At 42.4% G+C, this 24,834-nt stretch overlaps 1 protein-coding gene across 3 annotated transcripts in view; it reads right to left on the bottom strand.

Moving 5' to 3' along the window:
* ADGRG2 (adhesion G protein-coupled receptor G2) overlaps positions 1 to 24,834 on the bottom strand; it is a 900,557-nt gene that overhangs the window by 103,741 nt on the left and 771,982 nt on the right. For all 3 annotated transcript variants that reach the window (XM_085622206.1, XM_085622207.1, XM_085622208.1), the window contains one exon: positions 7,242 to 7,513. In XM_085622206.1, coding sequence (XP_085478332.1) covers positions 7,242 to 7,513 — 272 coding nt within the window. The remainder of the gene's footprint in view (positions 1 to 7,241; positions 7,514 to 24,834) is intronic.

Genomic DNA, 24,834 nt, shown 5'->3' with positions numbered 1-24,834 from the left:
GCAGCTTTAATAGATTTTTGGTTTAGCCTACCCACTGAAATGCGATAAGAATCAGCTCTTTGAAAGAAATGATTGGGATCTCCTTGGGTTCCCATGCTCTCTTGTCAGCAGTTCTGAATAATCATAAGTACAAGTCATGAGTTTTTGGTAGAAGCACTTTTTCAAGCTCCTTCAAGCCTTGAACTTGGCGTTTCAAACACTCTCCAGGAATCTGAAAGGGCCATCTACTTGAATTAATATTTTTTTGGTATCATGTCAGCACTATTATTTGGCAACATTGTCTTTACATTAACATCTGAGAGAGGGCTGGCCCTCCACCACCGAGTGGGCATCCTCAGATGTACTGTGTAAGTGATATTGTCCTTAAGGCTTGGAGATATTAAACAAGAATCTCCCAAAAATTCAAACTGTCAAAATGACATCTGTTTGAGAACTGTTAGCACTGACAAAGAAACTTGTGCATCTCAGTTCAGGACATCATGACTTTATCGGACAACCGTTAAACAAGAGATGATTCAGACTTATCAGCACCCAAACAAATAAAAGACAAAGAGAAAACAATCTGCTTCTTTGAGAACATTGTACCCAGCTCAAGCCTGAGGAAGCCACTGAATCAAATGGTATACATATATATTTTTTAATTCAAGCTTCTTCACCATGATCACACTCATGCTAATCCTATTGTCGTAACGAAACTTGAGGGGGCCCCCCTGCAAGTTACATGGAGGGGGCCCCCCATGCTCCGGACCAAAGTGCCGCAGGGGGGCACCTGGATCTCAGTGGACCCCCCTGCACTGCAGGGACTGCAGGGGCTATCGTTACGCCATTTACCCATAGGGGATCTGCAGGGCTTAAGTGGGATGAAAAAACTGGGGGGGGGGGAACTCTCAAAGGGGCGTGGCCAATGTAATTAAAGGCGTGGCTTAAAACACGTAAACTAAAAATCTGTGCTTTGTATAATGTGCCGCCTGACTTTGACTATTTGGCTGTTTCTGTCATTGCATCCAGATATATGATACAACAAGTAACATCATACCTACAACAAGTCAGAACTACTGGCTTTGTCAGTGGGTGTTAGTTGCATAATATAAATAAGCAGCAACTATTGCTTGTATATAATATATTGTATATAATATTGAAAAAGCTTCCACTTAAAGCCCTGGTGACACCACGAAAATGTTGCTGCTTCTGAGTTTCAAAAAGCAAAGGGAACTCCATAGAGATAATGACTCTCTTTAAAGGATTTCCCTTCCCCCTACAATGCTCACCTGGCATGACAACATGCCGTAACTTCTCCACTAGAGGAGTAGGGATCAGTTTGAGCATGGGCACATAGTGCTGTCACTGCAGTCCGGAAAAAAAACGACCGCCAGGGCACAAAACAGCGCCTGATAGAAGCCCGTTTCGAGGCCCCCTTAAAAAACCATCGGTGAGACCCACCCCACTTAAAGCCCTGGGGATCTGTATATGATAATCTGATTGGACACACCTCAAATCAAACCAGCTTCCCCAGTAGAATGGGCATGTAACAGTAGAAGACACATATTAAAGAAAGGTCCTAAAACAGCAAAAAACACAAAATGCAGGATGCTTCTTTGAATGCCAACCTACGACAGTACCTACGAACTTTATCAGAATTTCACAAAAGGGTAAAGTTACTAGTTGATTCCCTGTCACAAAGCACACGATGCACCTGTAGTGTATACAGATCATTGTTTTCAGCGTCAATTGATGTGATGAAAGAAAAGCTAGGAAATGCTTTGGTTGTTAAGTCAAACATTAAAGGTGGAAAACTGCATTCCTATTGACATAGAAAAATGTATCGAAGGCCTGAGCCATCTTTAAACAAGCAGGATGCGATGCCGGCTCTAAGAGCGCTAGAGGACTTAACCAGGCTCAGGGGCACAGCAATCATTGGTGGAGCCGGTGCAGTGGAACTAGTGCCCAGGGGTGTGAGGGGCCCACTGCACCGTACAATGGCTGCATTTGAATACTCAAGCTGTAAGCAGGAGGATGGTTTTCCTTACTTGCATTAGGACTGTATGCACCCTTGCTACGCACTGACCACCTGTGTCATTTATGCAGCAGCTTGAATGAAATCTCCTGGCAGTTGCTTATCTATTTTCTTAATTGAGTCAAGTCTTGGTATGCAGGACATTCAAAGATCTCAGACTCGGCAGCTGATGAACGTCACGTTTTAACAAGAGCGATTAATTACACCCTTTTTTTAAAATGAAAGCAAGACAAAAAAATCTGAGGTGTATAACTATTCATTTTAAAAGCATTTAATTAGAGATGTGTTTTACAAACAAAAAACATAAAACAACTGGTCCTACAGAGCGTGGTTGTTAGCCCTTAATCTTCAAACTAACAAAAACCAGTATCGCCTGTCACACAGGCTATCTGTCTGTCAGTGCTTAATTTGTAAAAGATTAAGTCTAGGTGCTGAAATAGGAGGCCACGCCCATTTCTCCCAAGCTCCACCCACTTACTGCACTGGCCCCACCCACTTATTGTAGTGGTGTGATATCAAAGGAGGGTGGGTTGTAGGTAGGAGAGGAAGCAGAATGGTAGTGGATGCTGTGATTGTTTGCTTGGGGGAGTTCATCATTTAGGGGTGCTTAAGGGTGGGGGCACAGGTTGTTGAGAGTATTAGTGAGGCGGTGATTGTTTTTATTGTATTTCTGAAAGCTAGCTGCATGCTTTTCCTAATAAATCACATTTTTTCTCTTTAATGGTTGTCCTTTTTCTGTCTGCACCATCTTGCTGTCAGAGTCGGTATGTGCCTTATGTGGGCTGTATGGCTATGGCGATATTTTTATTTTATTTTGACTTCACTATTTACCACCACAACCCAGAGCTAACAGTATGAAATTTTAAAGCATAATGATGAGTACGATTGCTCAGCCTCTTCTGTGAGGAGAATCTGCGCTCTCTCTACTGGGGCTAGCACTAAAATGTTACTGTTATTCCTCTTAGCCGATAATGGTTTGCCACAAAGGCATGACCACCACAACATGTGACATTCAGGCACAAAGCACAGTGCATCTTTGATGATGTGTGACATGAGAGTCTGCACAGAGCGGGGCCTCTGGACATCCAGCAAACAAACACAGACAAACATGGCCAGCAGCCGTAAATGTTGGCTAAATTCCGCCACCTGCATAGCCCTCTGTGATCTCATGGATGTTCAGTGTGTTCACATTTTTGAATAACATGTTCAAAAAGGAAGAACGCAGGGTGGGATAAAGCAATGTCTGCTCTGCGTGTCCAGAAAGTATGCTTCCAATACAATCGCTGATCTTTGAGCAGAATTCAGTCTGTCTACAGGAAGCCCATGAAAACTCAGCAAAAGTTATGCTGGTACAACTGTATACTTTAATTGATTTTGTTCTTAAATGTTAGTTAAGATAGCTCAGCCTTTCATCCGCGTAAACACAACAAACCCTTACATTATTTTATACACAATAAAATAATTCTACATAGTCCGTTAATAATGGCATTCATCACAACAGTTGACAATTTAGAAGACTTGGCACTTAAAATACATTTATAGATTGAGATTTGGGGACATGGGCTCCAACTTCTACTTAAGACAATGAATTGACATTATACGGCCTCCATTGGGTGTTCACTTTAACCCCTTGCCGACGGGGGTAATTCCCCCACGGCGCGGGGGGTGGGCATGCGGCACTGCGGTGCTCGTGACGAGCCCAGCTCGTCATGAGTCACAGTGGAGGTGTGCTCATGATGAGCTGAGCTCACGCGTGGGCGGATCGCAGCCGTTATGACGAACCCAACTCGTCATGAGCACAGCTCCACTGTGCCTCATGATGAGCTGGGCTCGTCATAAGCATGCACGGGGTTAAACCATACCTTGCAAAACATAGGAGACACAAATAGGAGCAGCAATGTTTAAGTGTTCTGCATCACAGAGTTGAGGAGTCGTAAACCTGAGCAAGGTGGCACCATTTTGTGCTTGAGCTATGGGAATGCTTTAATACTAAACCACCTGCATGCACAACTACAAGGCTAGATGACAGAAATAGACTTAAAACTGGCGCATACCGACATATTGCACAAAGGGGAGAAATTAAACAAGAATTATAAATACCAATATATCCAGATTCTTCCAAAAGAGATAATGAAAGTGAAATGCACCGAAAACAGCATAGTTTAATGTCACAAAAGTGTAAAAAACGTCAACAACAGTGGCAGCTGTTGTCCCTGGCGCCAGGGTTGTGGAACCTGTCGGATTTGTGAAAGAGCTGGACAAAACAGAGAAATGACAAAAAGGGCGGCATGAGCAGTCAGTGTGTCCAAAATAAATTAGAGGTAACGTGGTAAGTAAACAAACAACAGCTGGAACAAGCAGGTCAAACGACCTGCTGGCGCCAAAAGTTGCATAGCCTTCCTCAAAAATGCCCGTACGCTTAAGGAGTTTATAACAGCTGCAAATGTGAAGAGGACAATGGGTCTTCGGTCAACATGCACAGCACCCACACACAAGGGGCCTCATGTAGGAAGCCAAATACCGGTCGGTAACGGCCGATTTTCGGTAATAATACCGTTACCGACCGGTATTTTGGCCATTGGTATGTAGGGGGAATTCGGAATTTACCGAATCGGTAAAATTACCGATTCGGTAATAATACCGAATCGGTAATGTTACCGAATCGGTAACTTTTCCGAATCGGTAATTTTACCGATTCGGTAAATTCCGGAAGCAAAATCGAGATGTAGGGGGAGTGTGTGTGTGTGTTTATGAGTCGGTATTTACCACCAACTTATAGTTGGTGGTAAATAATGAATGTATGTGTAAATGCATTTTTACGCGCGTGGCTGTGTGCAATGTGGCATACATACATGCCCTTAGGGCATGTATGTGTGCCACATGTGCACACATGGCCGAAACAGGGGTGCAACAGGGTGTCAATGTGACACCCTGCCACCCTTGTATGTGTTCCCCCCATTACCGAATCGGTATTTACCGATTCGGTAATGAGGCATACCTTCCCATCAATGGGAAGGTATGCCTCATTACCGAATCGGTAAATACCGATTCGGTAATCACCGACTAGTAACGAATCGGTAAAAATTACCGACTCATTACCTACATACGAGTTACCACTTCTTAAATACCGAGTCGGTACGGCTCGGTATTTAAGAAGTGGTAACTGGTACGCTACCTACATGAGGCCCAAGATGTCACTTACACAGGTTTTATGTGTGTACAGACAGAGCACTATTCACGTCTTCTACATACAAATCTGGTGAATGTATTTTCGTCACAAGCTTATATTGAGCCAAAGCCAATTTGCACACCATGCCTGGCGCCGGAGAAATGATTGCTCAGGCCTCTGTTCACAATTCTTAATTCGTACCATCCAAGTCAGTGAGTTTTAGAACCACGCACGAACTGACCTTCACCAGCACGCTCAAGAACAAAGCAGCGTTTGGCTTACTTACCCGGTTACTGGTAAGCGGCAGTATCGGCACTCACTGCCTTTATTAATACTCCTGCAGTGCTGCTACTGCCCTCTCAATGTCGCGCTGAACAACTGCTGGTCACGGTGACTTGTGCGGTACATGTTCCGGGGTGTGGCATTTAAAAAATAATCTCCGCACGCTGCCGCGGCACAGCCCCTACCCCTCGCAGAACCAAATCCAGCTCAATCAGTGTCTCGCCCACCGGCAACACTGAGCTAAGGGCTGCTGCTGCGCTGCCTAAGGCAAATTCTCCTGGAGATGGTAATGGTTGCATTTTATTAGCTCACTCTCAAAACTTTTAAATCGGCACTCGAGAGAACAATACTGTCTGCGCCTGCGGCGAGTGAGCCGAGGTAATTAGTGCTAAGTAAATCACTGCCTTCGTCAATGGCCCACGCTGAACAGTTAGCGTACACGCAGGAACTCGGAGCAGCCACAGAGTACTGTGCTGAGGGGGCCCCCTGCAGCTCAGGGCCCCCCACACTGCGGGGGCCTGTGTTACGCCCCAAGCTATCCAAAGGTGAAGAGAACTCATCGAACACCACACTTGACCAGAACATATGCATGAAAGGACTTAAACAACAAAGAATAAGAGCATCATTTATGGTTGGGAGGATGAGCTACTCCGTCAAAATGTTGCTGATATCTAGCTCACCATATTACAAGTGTTATTGGGTATAATGCACTTCAAATACAGTAGACGGGATATCCATCATGTTTGTGGCAGAGACCCTAAATGTAAAAGTAACCTAATAAGGAAGAGCTAACATCTTGCGTCTGTCTTTCAGTACTTCACCAGACCCTTTATTTCTACTGCACTTTGCCGCTCTCAAACCCTCCATAAAGGTTTTGACTTGTGCTTGACGTTTTTCTAACTACCACAGTCTTGAGAGAACCCATAGTATAAGCTTTAGTTAGAGGGGTGTAAATACCTATATATTGGACAGTTGCTGTATTTTGCACTGGTTTTGGCAAATTTTCACCACTGCAGAATAATTATGAGGTGACATTTTTTCAGAGATGTATGCAAGAATGAAATCTTCACGACTAACCACTCAACTATTACACTTTACACAGGTTAGGTGGTGCAAGTGTTTGTTTGAAAGTTAATATTAATGTTAAATACATTTGTAGAGCACACGGTTACCCAAAGCTGTCCTGGTGCTAGCTCAGCAGTATGGAAAGAAAGAGGTCAGAAACAATGTTAGACCTAGATGTTAAACAGCCACATTTTCAGATCTTTCCTGAAGGTGAGCAGGTTGGGAGCAGAACGAATGAATTAGGGAAGCTGTGCTGCACAAAAGAGTTTGGATTTGGATAAGTGAGGGTCCTGCCTTGAGTGCTTACCTCCTTATGGAGTGTCCAACATGCCTACAGGTAAGTAGCCCTGTCCTCTCTTCAGGGATTAAAACTGGCCCCAGGCAATGTGCCTTCTCACTAACTAGTTGTCAGCGACTGTGGCCTCCTGAGCAAGGCTCAATTACTGACACATTCCATGCATGGGAAACAAGATTGGCCTCTAACCTGCACTACAAACCATCTATGGTCCTGGTAGCTACACATGCACAATGGATAATGCTGGGGCACAGTACTTCCTGTGCAGAATTTGCAAGTCAAACTGATCTAGTAAGATTTTCTCTGTATGGTGAAAGCACGCTTTCTTGGCACTGTCTTTACCCTTTCAGTCTTAACTTTAATTTCTTTTACATACAGGCTTTTGAAATGTCAATGTATGATTAAGTTATACATACCCCAGCCAACGATGCAGAACTTGAGGATATACTTCCGTACATAGGTGTTAAAGACCTTGACTAGTGCCAGGTACATGTGAAAGGCTTCAAGAGCCATCCAAGTGAATGTTACCAAGAGGAAGTAATGAAGAAATACAGCAACAGATATGCAAAGGCCTGGTACGTTGTTGTACAAAGCAATCCAGGAATCCAGCAAGAAGGTTAGGTTCAAACAAAGCAAGGCAGCACACAGTTGGATCAGAATCTGGGATGGGTAATCCCTTCGAATTTTCCTGAAAATGAAGATGCAAGATATTAGTCAGATTCTGAAATTCGCAAAGTACTGTGACAAAAATAACTTAACTCAAACATGTATTTTATTGAGGGCAACAAGTTTGATAGAAGATTCTGATTGTGAGCTGATTTTTTATGGCTATTTCATTCGATCTTCTTGATGATAGATGCTACTTTTATTTTGTTCGCTTGATAAAAATCATCACCAAATTTCATTCTTAATTACCTTATTCAGTCTTGTTTTAAGAATTATATGACCCAATAAAATATAATTAGGCATTAAAACAACATTTTGATTTAAGAACATCAGCATACATTGCTAAGTAAAATGCTCACATAATGCAGAAGTAATTCATCCCAGATTTGCATTCCTCGTAATAGTGAGCTGTTTATGTCAAAGGGTTGGGAGGGATTTATCAGCCTAGAACCTTGTCCTTTAACAAACCCTGAATCAAATAATGCCAGGATTAAATCCATCTGTGGACTGCCCTAGCGACAATAATATAGAACGTGCAGCACGGTCTCCAAATGAGGACATTTTACGTACTGTGAGGATTGAGAGAACCAATTTCCATACCATAATATTCATATGGTCACGGAGGCAAACATTCTATTGAAAACAATTTCCAAAAGTTCAACATAACTTTATGAGTAGTAACAATGACGCAAAGGTCATTCTACATCACTTCTGTTAACCGGACTAAGAGTCTGAATACGAGTTTGGCAGTCCTAATGCAAAGCACCACGCCAGCTCTCCGCAGGAGGACACCAAACCCATACACACACCTCCTGCCAGATTAGGACTTTTATATGTGAGCCTTAGAAAAGGCACTGCCGTGGGACCGCCAAAGCATGTCCCTGCATGGCATGGACTGCACCATGTTGTGCAGTTCATACCGTGCAGGAACTGGGGTGCATACATAAAGGGGGCACAACATGTGCCTACCTGCATGCACCCCCTGGCCCAGAGGCAACAGGGGGGCCCTGTAAGGGCCCTCTGAGTTGCCTCTCCACCACCTTTACCATGACAGACTCACCACCATGGAAATGATGGCGGGGAGGTAACTCGTAATATGCTTGGCAGTCACACAGCAGCACCGCCAGTATATTGCAGTCTCTGACCGCTGCAACACCACTGCAGCATCAAGGATCCTCAGCAGTTGCACCTGTCCTGTGGCAATCCGACAGTCACAGTGGTAATACTGCAGGCAGGCCGCAGTGCGTCGGTGGCCGGACCGCCACCACCGGTTCGGGGGTCCATTCGTAATCGGCCCCTAAGTACACTTTGCTTCGCAAATCAAAACAGGACTCTGTTAATTTGAGGATTGTGCATTGTCTATATTGGAAGGGTGGTTTAATTTCCCTAGATGTAGTCCTATTCATTCCTAAACAATCTACAGAGTGCTGTTTCTGTTCCATTTATCAAGTTCCTTAAATGCCTCTGTGCAGTCTACTCACACGCCTCATCTGGGCAGGCCGTCGCCCTTGGTTTAGTTGGAGCACTCTGACACTCCCTTATGACCACAGAGGCTTTGGAGTCCCTGATCAATATCTCTATTACCTTATAGCTCAAGCCATTTTGCTTACGACTGGTATCATCCTGGTGCTAGACTACAATACCATAAATCCAGAATGGACACACGCTCTCCCTTTGTCCCTCTCTACAATAGTATCCCAGGGGTTAACTAGAAACCCTTTGGAAATACATATGCTCCCCATCACATATTGGGCATGACCAAACTCCTCCGCTGTTTGGCCTATGATACTTTATATTCCCCACATATCCACCTTTCCAACAACTCCTGGCTGCCACTGACTTGTGAGAGCTTGGCCCAGCGCACACTTGTAACACATTATCTACATACTGTGGTTGACCTATTCACAAACTCTACCCTGCAATCTATCTCTGCCCTGACAGAGAGGCATAACACAACACACATGGACAGGTTCCTGTTACACGATTACAGGGCACTTTACGTGCCGTCCTTCCTTCTTACCCCCTCAGAACCACAGGACTCCCCATCCCAACGTTAATTATTACCACTTCAGACAATGCTCACTTGATATCCCACCTATATCATACTTCCTTGCAATTGAGACCTTTCGGGATGGAAAATGCAAGGGCTGCTTGGGAGGGAGATCTGGGATACCCCCTTCCCAACAAAAGGTGGTACTACTGTTGCGGACATGCCAAACTGATTTCCAATAATCACCTTCATAAATGGCTAAACTTTAAATACTTATACTGTGCCTAAACCACTCCCAAAGTCATGGCCATACTATATGAGACTAGATCACACCACTGTCCTAAATGTGCAGTGGAACAGGACTCTTTTCTTCATCCTGCTTGGAATTGAGCTCTGATACTCACTTTCTTGGAAACTGTCCATTCTGTATTGTCTCGCATGACAGAGCAAACACTTACTCGTGACCCGCTATTGGCCCTCCGTGGATATGTTAAGCCTTTACCTGTCAGCATAAGACATTTCACAGCTATGCTGTTTTTGCTAGCCAAACGACTGGTTTCCCTTTACTGGAGAAGCAGCACATATCCTACTGAAGCAGCTTGATTGCGTGATCTGTCCTATTGTGATACTACTAGTGAACTTTATGCCACACCGCAGCCTCGGACTTTGCAGCCGAAAGACGTAAGGCAGCCGCTTAGACTATTTATTGATGCTGGCTCCCGATACTGAAGATGACAAGGAAAGGGGCAATACATCTTAATAACCGTGTTGGAGTGTTTTTTATTCTTCAATTTTCTTTTCATATTTTTTAATATTTTTGTTCTCCACTCACCGGTTCTCTGTTATCTAACTTACTTTAGGTTCATTTCCTACTCTCATATGCACTTAGACCCTGACATTCTCTTTCCAAACTCAACTTTCTGCCACTCCACTTTCTCCTTCTTACTTTTGGATTCCTGGTCCACTCTTTTTTCTTTTCTTTTTTGTGATATAGTTAAAACCGTCATGATTGCACAATTGTATTAGAATCTGCAGTTTCTGTGTTCTTTTTTGTTTCCTTTAAAATCAAGTTCCTTAAATGCTAAATCCAACATAATACCCTGTAGACTTGTGGAATATTGCTTTTTCAACTGTACGAATGCCCCGTCTAAAATAACAAAGTTGCAACATTTTCTACAAGGTTCAATAGATTTGGGCATATACAAATGATAAGCACCAAAGATTCAAAACCGTAGCCACAACCTCTGCAGAATTTGCAAGTCTTGTCGCTTAGCAGACTCAATCCATATTTGACTGATGCGACTGGAACTAACAGAAACCTGAGCCTCATTAACCCGGATCTGAGTGAGTGTTTCATCCTCTTGATGGATCTTCACCACAAATTACTCAAAGATATCTTGTTCCACCTGTGAACAATTTTGTCAAATTTGTCAAGTGTATTGGTAATTGATCTAATGATAGAAGGGATATAGGTTTAGTGTGGGAAGGTTGCAGATTTTTTCACCTCGTCAGAGTAAAAGTAGGCTCATTCGGTACATAAGGTATTATTTTGTTATTGTTTCCATCATATACATAATACTTATGTGACCTTGATATAACTTCTGAGTACAAATATAATTCGCCAACTAGTGTTTATCAAGCATGAAAATATTTATAGGTTTGGCACACAAGATCACAGGCACGCTCTCTGTGCTTCCAAACAGATTGTACCCAGTTTAGATAATGGGTGCAGGGAAATTAAATTAGCTTAGAACACATGGGGGTCTTAGGTGCACAATGATTAAAGCACACATTCCACTTAAATTACATTTAACGCAAATACACATACATTCATGAGCAGAATAATGCTTTGTTTGTTAAACATTGTTGGAAGTGCAGTAAAGAATGTGTACAGGATCAGGTCAGAGTTTGGGGTTATGGGGTCGCCTTCAATCTATATCCTACAAGTCAATTATTATTTACTGTTGGTAATAAAGTATCATGAAAGATGTGTATGCCCATGAAGCAGCAATTTGAGAGAGACCAGCTGCCCGCCTGTGTGTCAAGAGGGCCTTTCTCCCTGTGGTTGACAGTCAGTAAAACACCGTCTTTGCATTTCCAAAAAGAGTCCACATCTTTTTTGCATTTTGGAGGTTTTATGTCACCCTGCAACACTTGTAACGCTTCATAGAAAAACTGTTTATATGGGCATGTCACATTTATTATTAGAGACATTTTAAATGTATAACTAAGTGCGTCTACTTTCATAATTCTGTTCTGTATAAAAAAATAAAAGTGAATCACACAAAAAACATGGCCATTTTGCCCAATTTCCATATTGAACTCATTCAGACTATATGGCAGATGAAATATCTTGATTTAACTGAATGTAATACTGATTACCCAGAGCTGACGGCCTGTAACTCCTCAATCATTTGACACTGCTATTTGCATTTTCATCTGTTTTTTTTCATATTTTAAGACAGAGACAAGGAATGCTGGACACAGCATTATCTATTTCACTAAGCGGGATGAAGGAGAATATAGGCTGAAAGAACTGAAGTCTGATCTTTGTCCCTATCATTATAGGAGTCATTTGTTAAACTAAAGAGCCTGAAGAGTTCTTATAACATTTCAGATGAATCTCTAGTTTAGGCAGAAAACTTTCTACTGCAGAATGTTTAGTCCTATGTGATGCTGTGTGCTCACCACCACACATAGGTATCAGAATATTCTTTTGTGTGTGGTTCTGAAATGAGAGGATGCCATCCAGAAAATTCAGATCTATGTAGTTGTTTGCTTTGGATTTATGAGATGATTGATGCAAAAGGAAGGTAGTTGGGTGGCAACATGTAGGGTTTATTAGATTTAACACATTTTACAGAGGAGCTCAAAGAGCAGTTAATTTTAAAGAAGGGGATTCAAGTACTACAGAAATCATTTATTGTTTCTTTCATTGACAAGAGTACAGTGTGACTCCGGTAACTCCTAGATAATAAAAGAGCACAGACTGTCTTCCTTTACATTTGATCAAAATCGATCTTTCTGCAGCCTTCGACACCATCTTCCACCCCATCCCTATCCAATGACTGCACAAAGCTGGCAACCAAAGTCCTTCACTACGCTGGATATAATCATTGCTGAAAGGCCGCATCCATCAGTCGCTCTGCATGGACCCTTTCCCCTTGGTTTCAGTCAACCTTATCTGCCCATTATTACAGTGATAGTCAGTCAGCTCCATTCTGTTCACCGCTTACATGACCTTACTGAGCAGCATCATCTGCGTCCCTAAAATCAACCTCGTATTGTATGCTGACAACACCCAACTCAAACTCGCAACAATACGTTAAATACCCAGGTTAATTTCTCCGTCTGCATGACCGAAGACACCAGATGGGTAAAATCCAACTGCCTGAAGCTCAATGCAGACAAGACAGAAGCAGTAATCCTCAGCAAAGATACCTCTCTCTGGAACTCCACTGGTGGCCTGCCAAACTCAGACCAACACCCCTCTTGGCATCCCATGCAAAGAAACTTGGAATAGTAATCGACAAACAACTCACCACGACTGACCAAGTTATTACAATCTCCATCTCCAGTCTCCACACACTCAAGATGCTCAAGAAGATCTTCAAATGGCTCTCCACCAACACTCACACAACCACCAGCCAAGCCATAATCATCAGCAAGCTGGACCTCGACAATACACTCTATGTTGGAATCAATGCTCAGGAAACTCCAGACCATATAAACATCTGTGTCAAAGCTCAGTCTCAACCTCCCACCCCACACCCTTGCACTCACATCACCCTGAACCTCAAAGAGTTCCACTGGCTCCAATTCAACAAACAAGCACTCTTCAAGCCCCTCACTCACACATACAAAGCCTTACACAACATTGGTCCCATGTACCTCAACAGTTGCATAAACTTCCATAAACCTACCGGACACCTCTGCTTAACCAAACTCCTACTAACACTCCCCCACATACTCAGAACCAGATCTGTCAGAAGTGTCACCTGCTACCTCACTCCTAAAACCTGGAACAACCTGGCTCGGCCCATACAGCTCCTGCTTCAGTGCCAAGATACCCTCCTGAGTGAGTTGTGCTCTCTACAAATACAGATAACTTGATATAACATAACATGGAGGAAAAATATATGAATGCCAAAGTGCAATCAACTATAGTTCAGTTTTAGGTTGATTAAATGTGGGAGAAAATGTTTTGTTTGTGAAAAAAATGTATTTTAATAGTTAAAAATCTATCTATGGTGACCATTTTAAATGAGCGCTTTCTTTTGTGCTCTGGGGGTTAGTGTCACTAAGGTGGTTTTTGGTTTGTCTACATTCCATGGAATCTTGTTCCAGGGCCTGTACATTTTTGGATATGTGTTAGTATTATGCCACCTTAATAGCTGTACAATATCACTTTCTTATCTTCCTAGAGCCAATTAACGGTATGGTACCAGAATGTTGAGTTTTAAATAATGTGCTACCAAAATATTGTAGAACAAGTATTGATAACCAAAATATCAATAAAACAAGTCTGTATAGGTATGCATAGATTTACTGATTTACTATGCCTAGCTCCATGTGTATGTACATTGAAGAGATATACATATCTTCAAGGTATGTATATGTGGACTTAACTCCACATAGATGTACCTTGAAGATATATAATTTATTCAAGGTATGCATATGTAAAATATACTTAATAAGTAGAGATGAACATTTTAATTTACATTTAATGATTCAGTTTAAAAAAGAGAGAAGAGAGATGTCAGTGTTTTGCAAGGTGTCCTATTCAAGTTCACTGTCCTCCCTTTTAAACTTGCTTACTAATCTTGGCCCCAGCCTTCTCCTGTTCTTCAAGAAGAAAGACGGATAAACATTCCCCTCGGGAAAATTCCATTTATGGAGTGAAGAAATCTTCTCATATTGTTGATTCTTCTTCTTTGTCCCAGAACCTCCTTGTCTGATGTCTTTAACAGACAAGAAGGTTTGCCTTCTCCTCAGCATTCACCAGTGGACTCTCTTCATGTTCTTCCTTGCTGTCTCCGGATTAAGAGGAGGACGAATTGGGTTTCTTGGGTGATTCCTCGACTCCCAGAGGAAAATATTTCGAGAAGTAGTTACATACAGTGAATTAATGAATTTTATCCAGTATGCAATGGCCTGTGGAAGACAAACAACTATATACTAGTGAAGAAAGGTTTTGTCAGTTCCAGAGACTGACTATCCCAACATCTGAGAATTACGCTGTATATGCCTAACAATCTCTAATTGAAGATTTCCAAGCATTATCTGCAAATATTGAAGAGAGAGAAGATTGTTTTCAGCTGCTTGCCCAGATGGAAGTTCAAGCAGAATTCTTTTCAGACGTGGTGTTTGATAATCCCAAGGCTTCTGAGATGTGTTTGAGGGGTTGTGGCTACCTATTTTCATTTACATTTGAGGGAGGGGAAAGTGGATGCTTCCCAGAAGAACTGTTTGCTAAGCATGCCCTGTTCTGCAATCAAGCTTTAAGTATATGATTTGGAAAAAGTTCTTTACTAATCCTTCAAGAGCCAGAGACACACAAAGCCTTTGTCACAAGTGTGGGTCTTTTGGAAAAAAGTAAAAGAACTCTTGATAGAAGCCTTCATAGAAAATATAGCCCCTTTTCAATCCAAGAACACCCAGAACAATGATTTCTCTGATCAAAACTCAAGGGGAAAAGGGACTTCAAAACAATGCCTTGGTCTATTCTAAAATAGTAGAAGATTAATTCACAGTCTATGGAACAAACTAATTACAGACAGATAAGTGCTGTAAGTTATCTTGAGATGCTGCATGGCGGACTTTTTTCCTTCCCTTCCAGATTCTTCTTTCATTCATATTCTCTGGTCCACGGATCCTGTAGAGAGAAAATCTTTACAAACCAATATCACAACGCTTCTTCTGAAAGAGCCATCCTTCCAATCTTGCTTCAGTAGAGAGGGTCGAGGTACTCATTTGTTGACTACAGACTTCTAATAGTCTTAAAGTTCCTCAACAAATGAATTCTAGCTATCCATTTCAATATGAACTCACTACAGCAATTTATTTCCCTAATATTGACAGGGAATTTTCTGACCCATGTTATCTTTATATTCTGATTGGAGTATCACATCTGAAGTACCCCAGGATTGTGGTGGGAGATCAGCACCAGAGGTTTTAAGTCCTTCTGTTTATGTTGAAAACAGTTTAGAAGGCATTTGTAAAGGTTTGAGCTCCAATGATTTCTCTACTTCATAACCAGAGCATCAGAGTCCATCCGTATTTGGACAAGGTTTTAATTCCAACCCCTGGTATGTGCAAACCTTACAGGATTCCAGGATTGTGACACAAGCGCCTCAATAGTTTGGATTGCTATTCAATGTTGCCAAAACCCAACAAATGGAGTATAGAGGATCCAGGATATGGACCTGGATCAAGAGAGACCTGGACAAGGTATATGAAACACCTGTTTCACCTATCATTAAAAAGAGAAGCATTAGCAAGGTAATAAGTTCACATGGAGAGGGATATGGTAATTATTCATGTTTAATACATGTGTTTCTATTTTTTATTTTTCATCTATAAGGTGCAGTATAGATGTGGTTTCCTGCCTTTTTGTTCTTACTTTAAGGCAGAAACCCTTGTTATAATACCTTGGGCTTGTATGCACCTGGGCATGACGGTCTTACATATTCTTCAGCAACGGTTTCCTGCCTTGTAGTGTTAAGAGACTCACCTCCCAGTTAACCACACAATTTAAGCTCATCAGAGTGGGTGGCATGATCGGGACTGCGGCATTCCTGCACTCACTGCATACTGAGCCACCTTGTCGTACTGGATTTATAGCCATGCCCCAACACAGAGTGCCCCGACCCCCTCCTTGCTCTAATGGGTCATGGCGGACTTAGAATGTGTGCTCCCCCACCTTGGACAACCTGTACAGGGGGATCAGTTTACATGGATAATACCTCATGGTTATAATTACGGATGATCTGCAATGTATTGATGTTACTGGCTGTCAGGTAATGAAAGTGTGGCATCATTCACTTGAGTAAATCCACTGTGTTAGTTCCTGGGCCCGGCATTGGTCCTGGACTGATTGTTGATAATGTTTCATATTTTAAAATCCTTAAATATATAAAAGAAAAATAAATCTGAGAAGGTTGCTGATTTCATCAACTCTGCAACAAGGTACTCTTTTCTTTGTCAGACCATATATTCTGACAATGCATGTCAGCAGCCTTGGTTGGTCTTAAGGGTCCAATCAACTCAGGGCCTTTGGTCAGCACAGGAGAGTCTGCAGTCTGCTAATTGAATAAAAAGATAGCAGTTGGGTGAGCACTTCGGTATTTTCGAAGTTCAACATGGGTGCAGTTCTTAAAGTTTGTATCGACAACATGGTCAAATACGATTCTGTAAATTACCAGACTTAGATGAGGTCACGCAACCTAAACTGGTAGGCTCTCCAGATTTGCTCTTGGGCAAAGGAGAATCTTCTTTCTGTCAAAAATGTTCATGTCCATTGGTTTCACAATGTTGAGGCAGATTGACTGAGTCACATTTCCCCCTGTTCACAGGACACTGTTCTCAATCCTCCCGTATTCTAGAAAGGTTTCTTCAGTTTCAGATTTGTATGGCAATTTTTCAAGATTTTGGTTTCCCATAGCAATAGGAACAGATGCTCTCCTAAATCCTTGGTTGAAGTATCTTCTGTATCCCTTTTCCCTACTGCCTCTTATTCCTCAGAGTTCAGCGAGAGGGAGCATACATAATGATTATTTTCTTCATTGATAAAAGGCATGTTTCCTTTTTTTGTTTTATGTCGCCAAACAATAAGAACAGAATTGGGTTCTCCCCTGCCCCTCTCCCATTATGGCAGCCTGTCATCATCTGTATCTGTTTGTTTGGAGGTTGAGAGGCTAGGGTAAAGGTCTCCCAGTGTCTCTCTCTATTCAAACCTTTAGAAGAGAATCAACAAAGATGTCATGTAATGATCGTTGGGCTTCTTTTGACCAATGATGTCATGCAAATGCTTTTTTCACAGTCAGTTGCCCATCTGAGAATACTATGCAATTTATGTAGCACAGCTTTAAAAACAATTTGTCTGTTTCTACTCTGAAGCTACAGTGGGTCAGCAATTAGAGCTTTCAGGGCTCCTTACAGTGACCTTGTGAAATATTTAACCGTTTCAAGCTGTTAAGGCCAAGTATTTGGGATTTTTGTCCATCTGGGATCTGCCCTTGATTTTAAACTTTTTACAAAAATTTACTTTTCCGCCTTTAGATGGAGCTACAAAAAAGTTTTGGACTCTCACAAAATTATTTCTAGTTGGTATCACCACAGCAAGAAGGATTAGTGAGTTGGGGTCTCTTTTTTGCAGACATCCATATTTAAGCATATATTACGATTGGGGCCAAGATCAATGTGGCCTTCCATAGGGAGCAGGAAGTATGCATTCCATTTTTTTTTAACAACCCCACCTCAGAAGAGAGGCTTCACCTTTTAGATGTGGTAAGAACAATGAAGGTTCAGTTATACAGGTCTGCAGAATATAGGCAGTTGGTTTGTTCATTGATTTTGGCACATCTAAGAGAGGTCATAAGTCTCTCAAAGCTACTGTGCATTGATGGATTAAGAAAGTAAGCTTCTGAGTATATTAAGCTTCAAGCAGAGATTTTCCGGAATCAGTTCAGGGTTGCTATACTGGATGAAATATGTGCTTTAAGGGCAGAGTGGGCTGGTGTCTCCATAGGTTATATATGTAAGGGTAGAACTTGGTCTGCTTCTTCCAAATGTATTTCACACTACATGGTAAATCAGACCCCAGGAGATGAATTGTGTCTTGATACAGAAGTACGTTTTAGAGCAACGCTTTCATAAATTTGCATTTCTATCTTTAAATGTTGAGACAGATTTTCTTTCTTTTTGGAGTGCTATAATAAAGATTGTTTCAGATTGGCACTCCTTACTTTTTGGTGTGGTATGTCATAAGTTGGTGGTAACTCAGATCGTGATGAAGGCATACTGCATGGGCATATCCTCAGTTAAGTATGAAATGGGATGAGAAAGAAGATGAGGAGATAATCTTCATATTAATTACTGAACATCATTACTCCTCATTCCAGTACTTTGAACTCTCTCCCCTTCCCTTCCTAGGGGCCTTCACCAATAATCTAATGGAAGGCCTTTATGAATCATGAAGTGATAAAGATGGGAATAGATTTCATTTGAGAGGGGTGAATTGTGTAAGGCATGGGTACTCGCAAACATTTTCCCGGGGGCCGCAAAGTACTGCCTGTGGCATCCCGAGGGCTCCACCAATGGCAGCAAAACAAAATTCAACAAATTCTGAGTTTTATACTGCACAAACTCAATGCAAGGGTATAAGAGCACTTTACAGGAGCTCTAGTTGCGGTACAGACGGACACATTCATTCTGTTATGTATGGGGAAATTACATGATTTACCTAGAATCATAGGATGTTGAGTGTCCTGACCGGGACTCAAATCCGGCTAACCAGCTTTGAGATCGACTGCTCTAACCATTAGGCCATGTCCTCTCCCCAACGTGAGGGTCGGGGTGATGAAAGGTTGGTTTAGGGGGATGCAAAGCATATGCATGGTGTGGACAACAAACCGAGCCTTCACATGACTTCTGTCTGCCACCAACGCTCTATTCTCATGCACCGAGAATTAAAGTCAAAGCATTAACTTCTAATGTAAAAGTTGAGAAGGAAAGAGATTTTCATCTGGTGGCTAAATTGCAAAATGTGAAACCAGAAAACCTGGTAGCAGTCCTGGCTTCCACACTTGACGAAATAGTGTGATCCTAAGCAATCCGTTATTTTCACATTGCCTTCTATTTTTTCATTACCACATGTGAGAGCCCCTTAAAATATAGAGTTCAGGATGTGTGCTGTCCAAAACCTTCTCTTGTTTGTTATTTAATAATTATAATTTTCCAATTATATAACAACCAAGGCTACACACAAGGTGCACCCGACAAATTACTTACCTCTTGGTTCACTAATGGTATTGTGTACAGAATGGGAGCGGCATGAATGTTGCTAAGATCATGTTTGAAAACCATCTCTGCTAATAAATGCATTCCAAAGCAGGGATATAATCTGATCAACTAAGGTAAAATGTTCATGCATGTTAATAAAATACACTTTTGAAGTTTGCAAAGAGTTTATCATGTTTTTACATGTTTAGTGCAAGATGTCTTTAAAACTAAAAGTGTTCCTAAAGATAAGTTGTCTACGACACACTCTTTTCTTCTTTACTTAAGTTTACATGTCAATAAAGCATGCCCATTTGTGACACAGCTTTCTGAAAGTTCCTGCTTTGTCAAGTGAACAGCAACCCAGTGCTGCTGTTCACCAGGGGGCCGCAATTAAAGGTCAGGAGGGCCGCATGCGGCACCTGGGCCGTACTATGAGTGTCCTTTGTGTAAGAATTCATATAGAAAATAACTTGTGAAAGGGAGTGATGACCTAAGTGGGTGATGCATCACTCAAACGTTTTCTCTGGGACAAGGAAGGAAGAATCAGAATAATGCAGGCTAACGGGAAATAATCTGGACATTAGGTGAACTTTCCATTATCACCAGGAATGCTTACACCTGGGTGTAGAGATTCACGCACAGCTCTGTGCACATCCCAATATTCATGTTGGGACAGAAATGTCCTCTGCATAGTAATGGTTGTGCACTCCTGCACTGAGTGCCCAACTGTATTGATTTCTGGATCCCTAATGCGGATTTTTGTTATCATAGGCAAACATGGATCATGTGTGTGCGCCATGACATAGGCCTGTCTCTTGGATTGTGGTCTTGTTGGACTGGGAGGGGCGTCGGAAGCACTACTCTCATAATGGTATAAGGCTACTGACTTCATCAGGAGCTAAGTAGCATGAACACGGTGGTGGCAGCATACTGTGTTGTAATCAGTGGATGTGAAGGGATCCTTTTCAACCTGTGTCACTGGAGGGAGGCCTACAGCCTCACTCATTTTTAAGTTCCTCTGCTGTGTGCTTAACTTACCCATGGCGTACATCAGTTTATTGAGAAGTGCTGCACATCACAGGAATGGTGCAACTGAGGTGGGTGTGTGTATGACTGGAAAGGGTACAATACAGGGATAATGAAGTCTTGAGCAGTGCGTGCATGGTGAGTGCATGGGCTGGGTGTATGTGTTCTTATGACTGGTACCATACATAGAGGATGTAGTAATGTGCAGTGTGTGCATGTTAAATATATGTGCTGGATGTATGTGTGCCCATGAGTGGTACAGTACATGGAGGATTGAGTGCTGTATAGTTTGTGGACACTCTATGCAGGCACTGGGTGTATGTGTGCCTGTGGATGGTATAATACATGGAGGGTCTTGGATTCTTGGGAGAGCTAGGCCTGTATAGTGAAACATGGAAAGGAGGTAGTGAAATCCCCCCAGACAGATTTGTGTATTGCTGCGTACCTGTAAGCTGGGACACATGCCAGAGAGAGAAGAGCTAGGCTTCCCCTGTACACTTCAAAGGGTGCTATTTGATTGAGTGAGAGGTTACAAGGAAGGGGATTGGGCACACCCCAGTAGGATGGGGCTGGAGGAGAATCAAAGAGTAGGGCTGTGACCCTAGGCTAACCTTCTGATACACATCACTGTGGCTTACATCCAGGTGGGAAATCTAGTCACACCCATGGCCTGTGTTGTGGGACAATCCACTTTGGAATCACTCCTACTGTCACAGACTGCTTTCAAGAGGAAGAAGAGGGCATAGGAGCGGGCACTTCAAAAGAAGCAGACACCCAAAATAATCTTTAAAGACTCAGACTCTAAATTACATTTATTACATTTGTTGTCTGGAAATGGACTATAGGAAGGGGATTTTCAGACCCAAAAATTGTCATCTGCCCCGTACCCAGACTGGCTGTGAGAGCAGGAAAGCTGCGCAAGACTTCGGTCTATGACCAAGACTGGGTGCTGAGGCCTGCTAATTTCCCTGCTGGGTGAAGGGACATAACCCAGTGAAGCCAAGACCACCTGCCATTGAGGCTGGAGCACCAGTGCCTGCCTGCTTGCCAAGACCAGTGTGCCTCGAGCTGCGGGAGAGGTGAGAGGAAGAAAGAGAGAGAATTCGCTTCATAATCGGCAGAATATTTAGTTAGTCACCACGCCGGACTGCTCCCTGTTGAAGAATTGTGTACACGGCCAGGAGGGCTCTATTGCCATCAGACCCAGAAACGTTAAACGGACGGACTGGACTCACGCACTTGCCAGTATTGTTGGCTTGCTGAGCTGTTCTATCGACTTGAGATTGCTGCTGCTTTCCTTGTCCTGAAGAGGCCAAAAGGAATTGATTGGCTGAAACGCGACCGCGTCGACATTTTGGTTTCGCAGAGGGCTCCTAAAAAATTGGAATGTGTTGGGACTTATGAGTTTTACATTGCTTTTGAACTCCTGGAGATAATGTTTTTCCTATGCAATGTATATGCTCTCATGGATGTCCACACTATTGAAAGGTGGATCCTTAAATGAATACTCAGTTTTGGATAGTAGCGTACTTGCGTTTTTTGTATTTAGGTTGTGTTTTGTAAATATATGTCTGTTATACATGCTCAGCAAAAAAATGAAGAATGAGATGTGAATTTATATACACATGAAAGGATAATTAAAATTATCCTCTTCCGAATAATTTTGGTTTATTTGTTCCTCCATACAGCTTTATCTACATTGTGTTTGCCTTACCCAGGTATAGGAGGGTGATTGATGGGTATACCCCCCTACTTTTTGGGAATATTGAGGAAGATTTGAGCACTGGAGGATGCGAGTTCTAGAGGGAAGCCCTGTTGAGTTGACTCACTCTGCGAGGTGTGAGGAGGCAACTCTTGCAGAACAAACTTTATTGCCCCAGTATGCCAGAGGAGGGCCACCTTGAATTGAGTCCTGTGCATCACTATGCCGATTGGTCGGAGTCATTACCGAGAGGATTGAGGGTGTTGTGGCCCCTGCACACCTTCTTGGGATGAAGGATTTTCACTGGTATTATCTTCCCTCCTTTCCTAGTAGGAAGCAAGGGCTTAACCGGTAATGAGGACCTCCGGTCGCCGCTGAGGTGCGACCACATGTACAGACCCTCCAACAGCTGAGTGCAACCAGCTTGGGGCTGACAGCAGCAAGCTCACCTGAAATGACTGCTGATGCTCCAGTGTCTTTGATCTCGGACTACTAGTGGGGCTTACCCTAATGCTGCCTATAGTGAATAGGGAAAAACTACTTTCGTTAGGAACAAGGAAGGAGTAGGTCCCCAGGGACCTAAAGAAATGGTAGAGGTCCAACCTCAGGGGGACTGTGCAGTTTGTGAATGTTGCATTTTTCCTTTGTGTTGTTAGTGTTAGAAATAAAATACTTCTCTTTTTTTCCTAAAAGTGCGTATTTGGTTAGCTGCTGCGGCATGCATTTTCAGTTGTGAGCCTGTCTTCACCCCCTTGAATCTACCTCCAACTGGAGGGAGACTTGGACTGCTAAGAGACTACTGAGAGCCTAGTGTATAAGAGGTACTTGGCCCAGTTGCTCAGGATCCATAGTAGGTCAGGCCCCGGGACATCAGGAGTAAAAGGCTTACACCCTCACGGTTGGGCCCTGTAACCCCAGCTAGCCCCATGGTCCTTTGAAAGCAGTTCTGACAATTCACTCAATTGTTAATATGCTTAGGCTCACTAGCCTTGAAGATGCCACAAAATGGGAGAAAGGCAGCTGTATAACACAATCACGTTAAAACTGAGGTCCCCCTCCTTTGTTACACACCAATGTCTGACATCTGTTGCCTATAATAAACATATCTAACAATAAATCATGAGGAACATAAGCATCATATATTTCTTTTTTATATAATGAATTTATGGGTAATTTCTCAAAATGCTGTTTTAGTGAAATTGTGGGTGTACCAATACTTTTGCAAATAACACAGAACATAAAACCAATACCCAATATTTGTGTAGTACTTCTACAGTGCTATCATCCAGTTCATTGAGAAGCCATTTCACCCGTGCATTTTATATTCTAACAGGTCAGTCGAGCGAATGCCACAGTAACATTTCCATTATTTCTAGATTTAGTCATGTTTACTTGTGTAACCACTTGCTTTGTAAATAGTGGCACCCATGACCATACATTTGTCCAATCTTATATCCAATTGCCAGTGTTTGCAGCTTCTGGACCAGCCTGTTCTGCACAATATCTCTTTCTCTGCTATAAGCAGCCCACGATTTAAGAACAATTTAACATGCCTAGTTCCTTCCAAGTCTTCCAGAAAGCCCCGAAGTGCAGCCTGATGGGTGGTATTAAGCTACTACTCTAGAAAGTGTTTGCCGCCTCCACCCAGTATCCCTGACACACTGAACTTCCCCATGTTGTGTTGGAAAAAATATCTTTATGTTGTAAAACATTGCAAGGTGTAAGTGAAGTGTCCCATCCTATGCAACACAAATGTTTTCTTTTGTAATAAAGTAGGCAAGTACATAAACTGTATCAATTTACGACACGCTGCAATAACTATCGCTCTCAGTATGATCAGAGCTTCTCTCCACTCTTCATTTTCAAGGTTCCCTACATCAGATTCATGAACATGAATGTGGTAGGCCTGCAATATGTCTTGGAGCATAATCATCTGTGGTAAGTCTGGCCTCAAACAGGCTGAATTTGGGCAATGTTTCAATATACTTTCAGTATGGGGTTAAGACATGATGCAACTACAGGTATTTCTAAAACCGGCGTTCATGCATTTGGTAGTCTTGCTAATCATCTGATTCCCTACCTCCAATATGTGTTCAGATGTCTTATCTCTCAGACTCAGCCAGTGAGTAGTTTCCTGGTTTTGTTTTCAAACTGATTCATGCATCCCTAAAACACCATCTAGCATGCAATAGCTTCATTCACCACAGTTGGCTTCAAAAACAGTCTGTGCCTTTCGAGGGATCTCATCTCATCACTATCAGCATTGGCAACATGTTACCTTTCATGGTCTTACACTAAGGCTTATAAATCCACCATCAGCCTATACTTGTCGTTTTCAATTTTGCTAGGGTATGCCATAGTATTCCCCCTCAGAAGCAGTGTGAATGCTTCCCTTATGTTTTTCAGTGATTGCACTGATCCAGAGTGGTCTTGGAAATAAAGGTTGTTTTTCTCCCTCAACATGTTGACAAACTGTTCATATTACAGCCACCAGGCATTCATAAACTACATATTTTGGAGACCTTGCATTTTTTGACATACACTTAATTCAATAGGAGATTAATCAGACAGGCAAAGTGTAAATGTACATGCACCCCCTTGAGTGGATTACTGTTGTCGGCAT

This window comes from Triturus cristatus, chromosome 8 (assembly GCF_964204655.1).
Source record: "Triturus cristatus chromosome 8, aTriCri1.1, whole genome shotgun sequence".
Lineage (NCBI taxonomy): Eukaryota > Metazoa > Chordata > Amphibia > Caudata > Salamandridae > Triturus > Triturus cristatus.
Note: the sequence above shows the minus strand (reverse complement) of the source record. Positions and strands in the feature narration are given on the sequence as shown.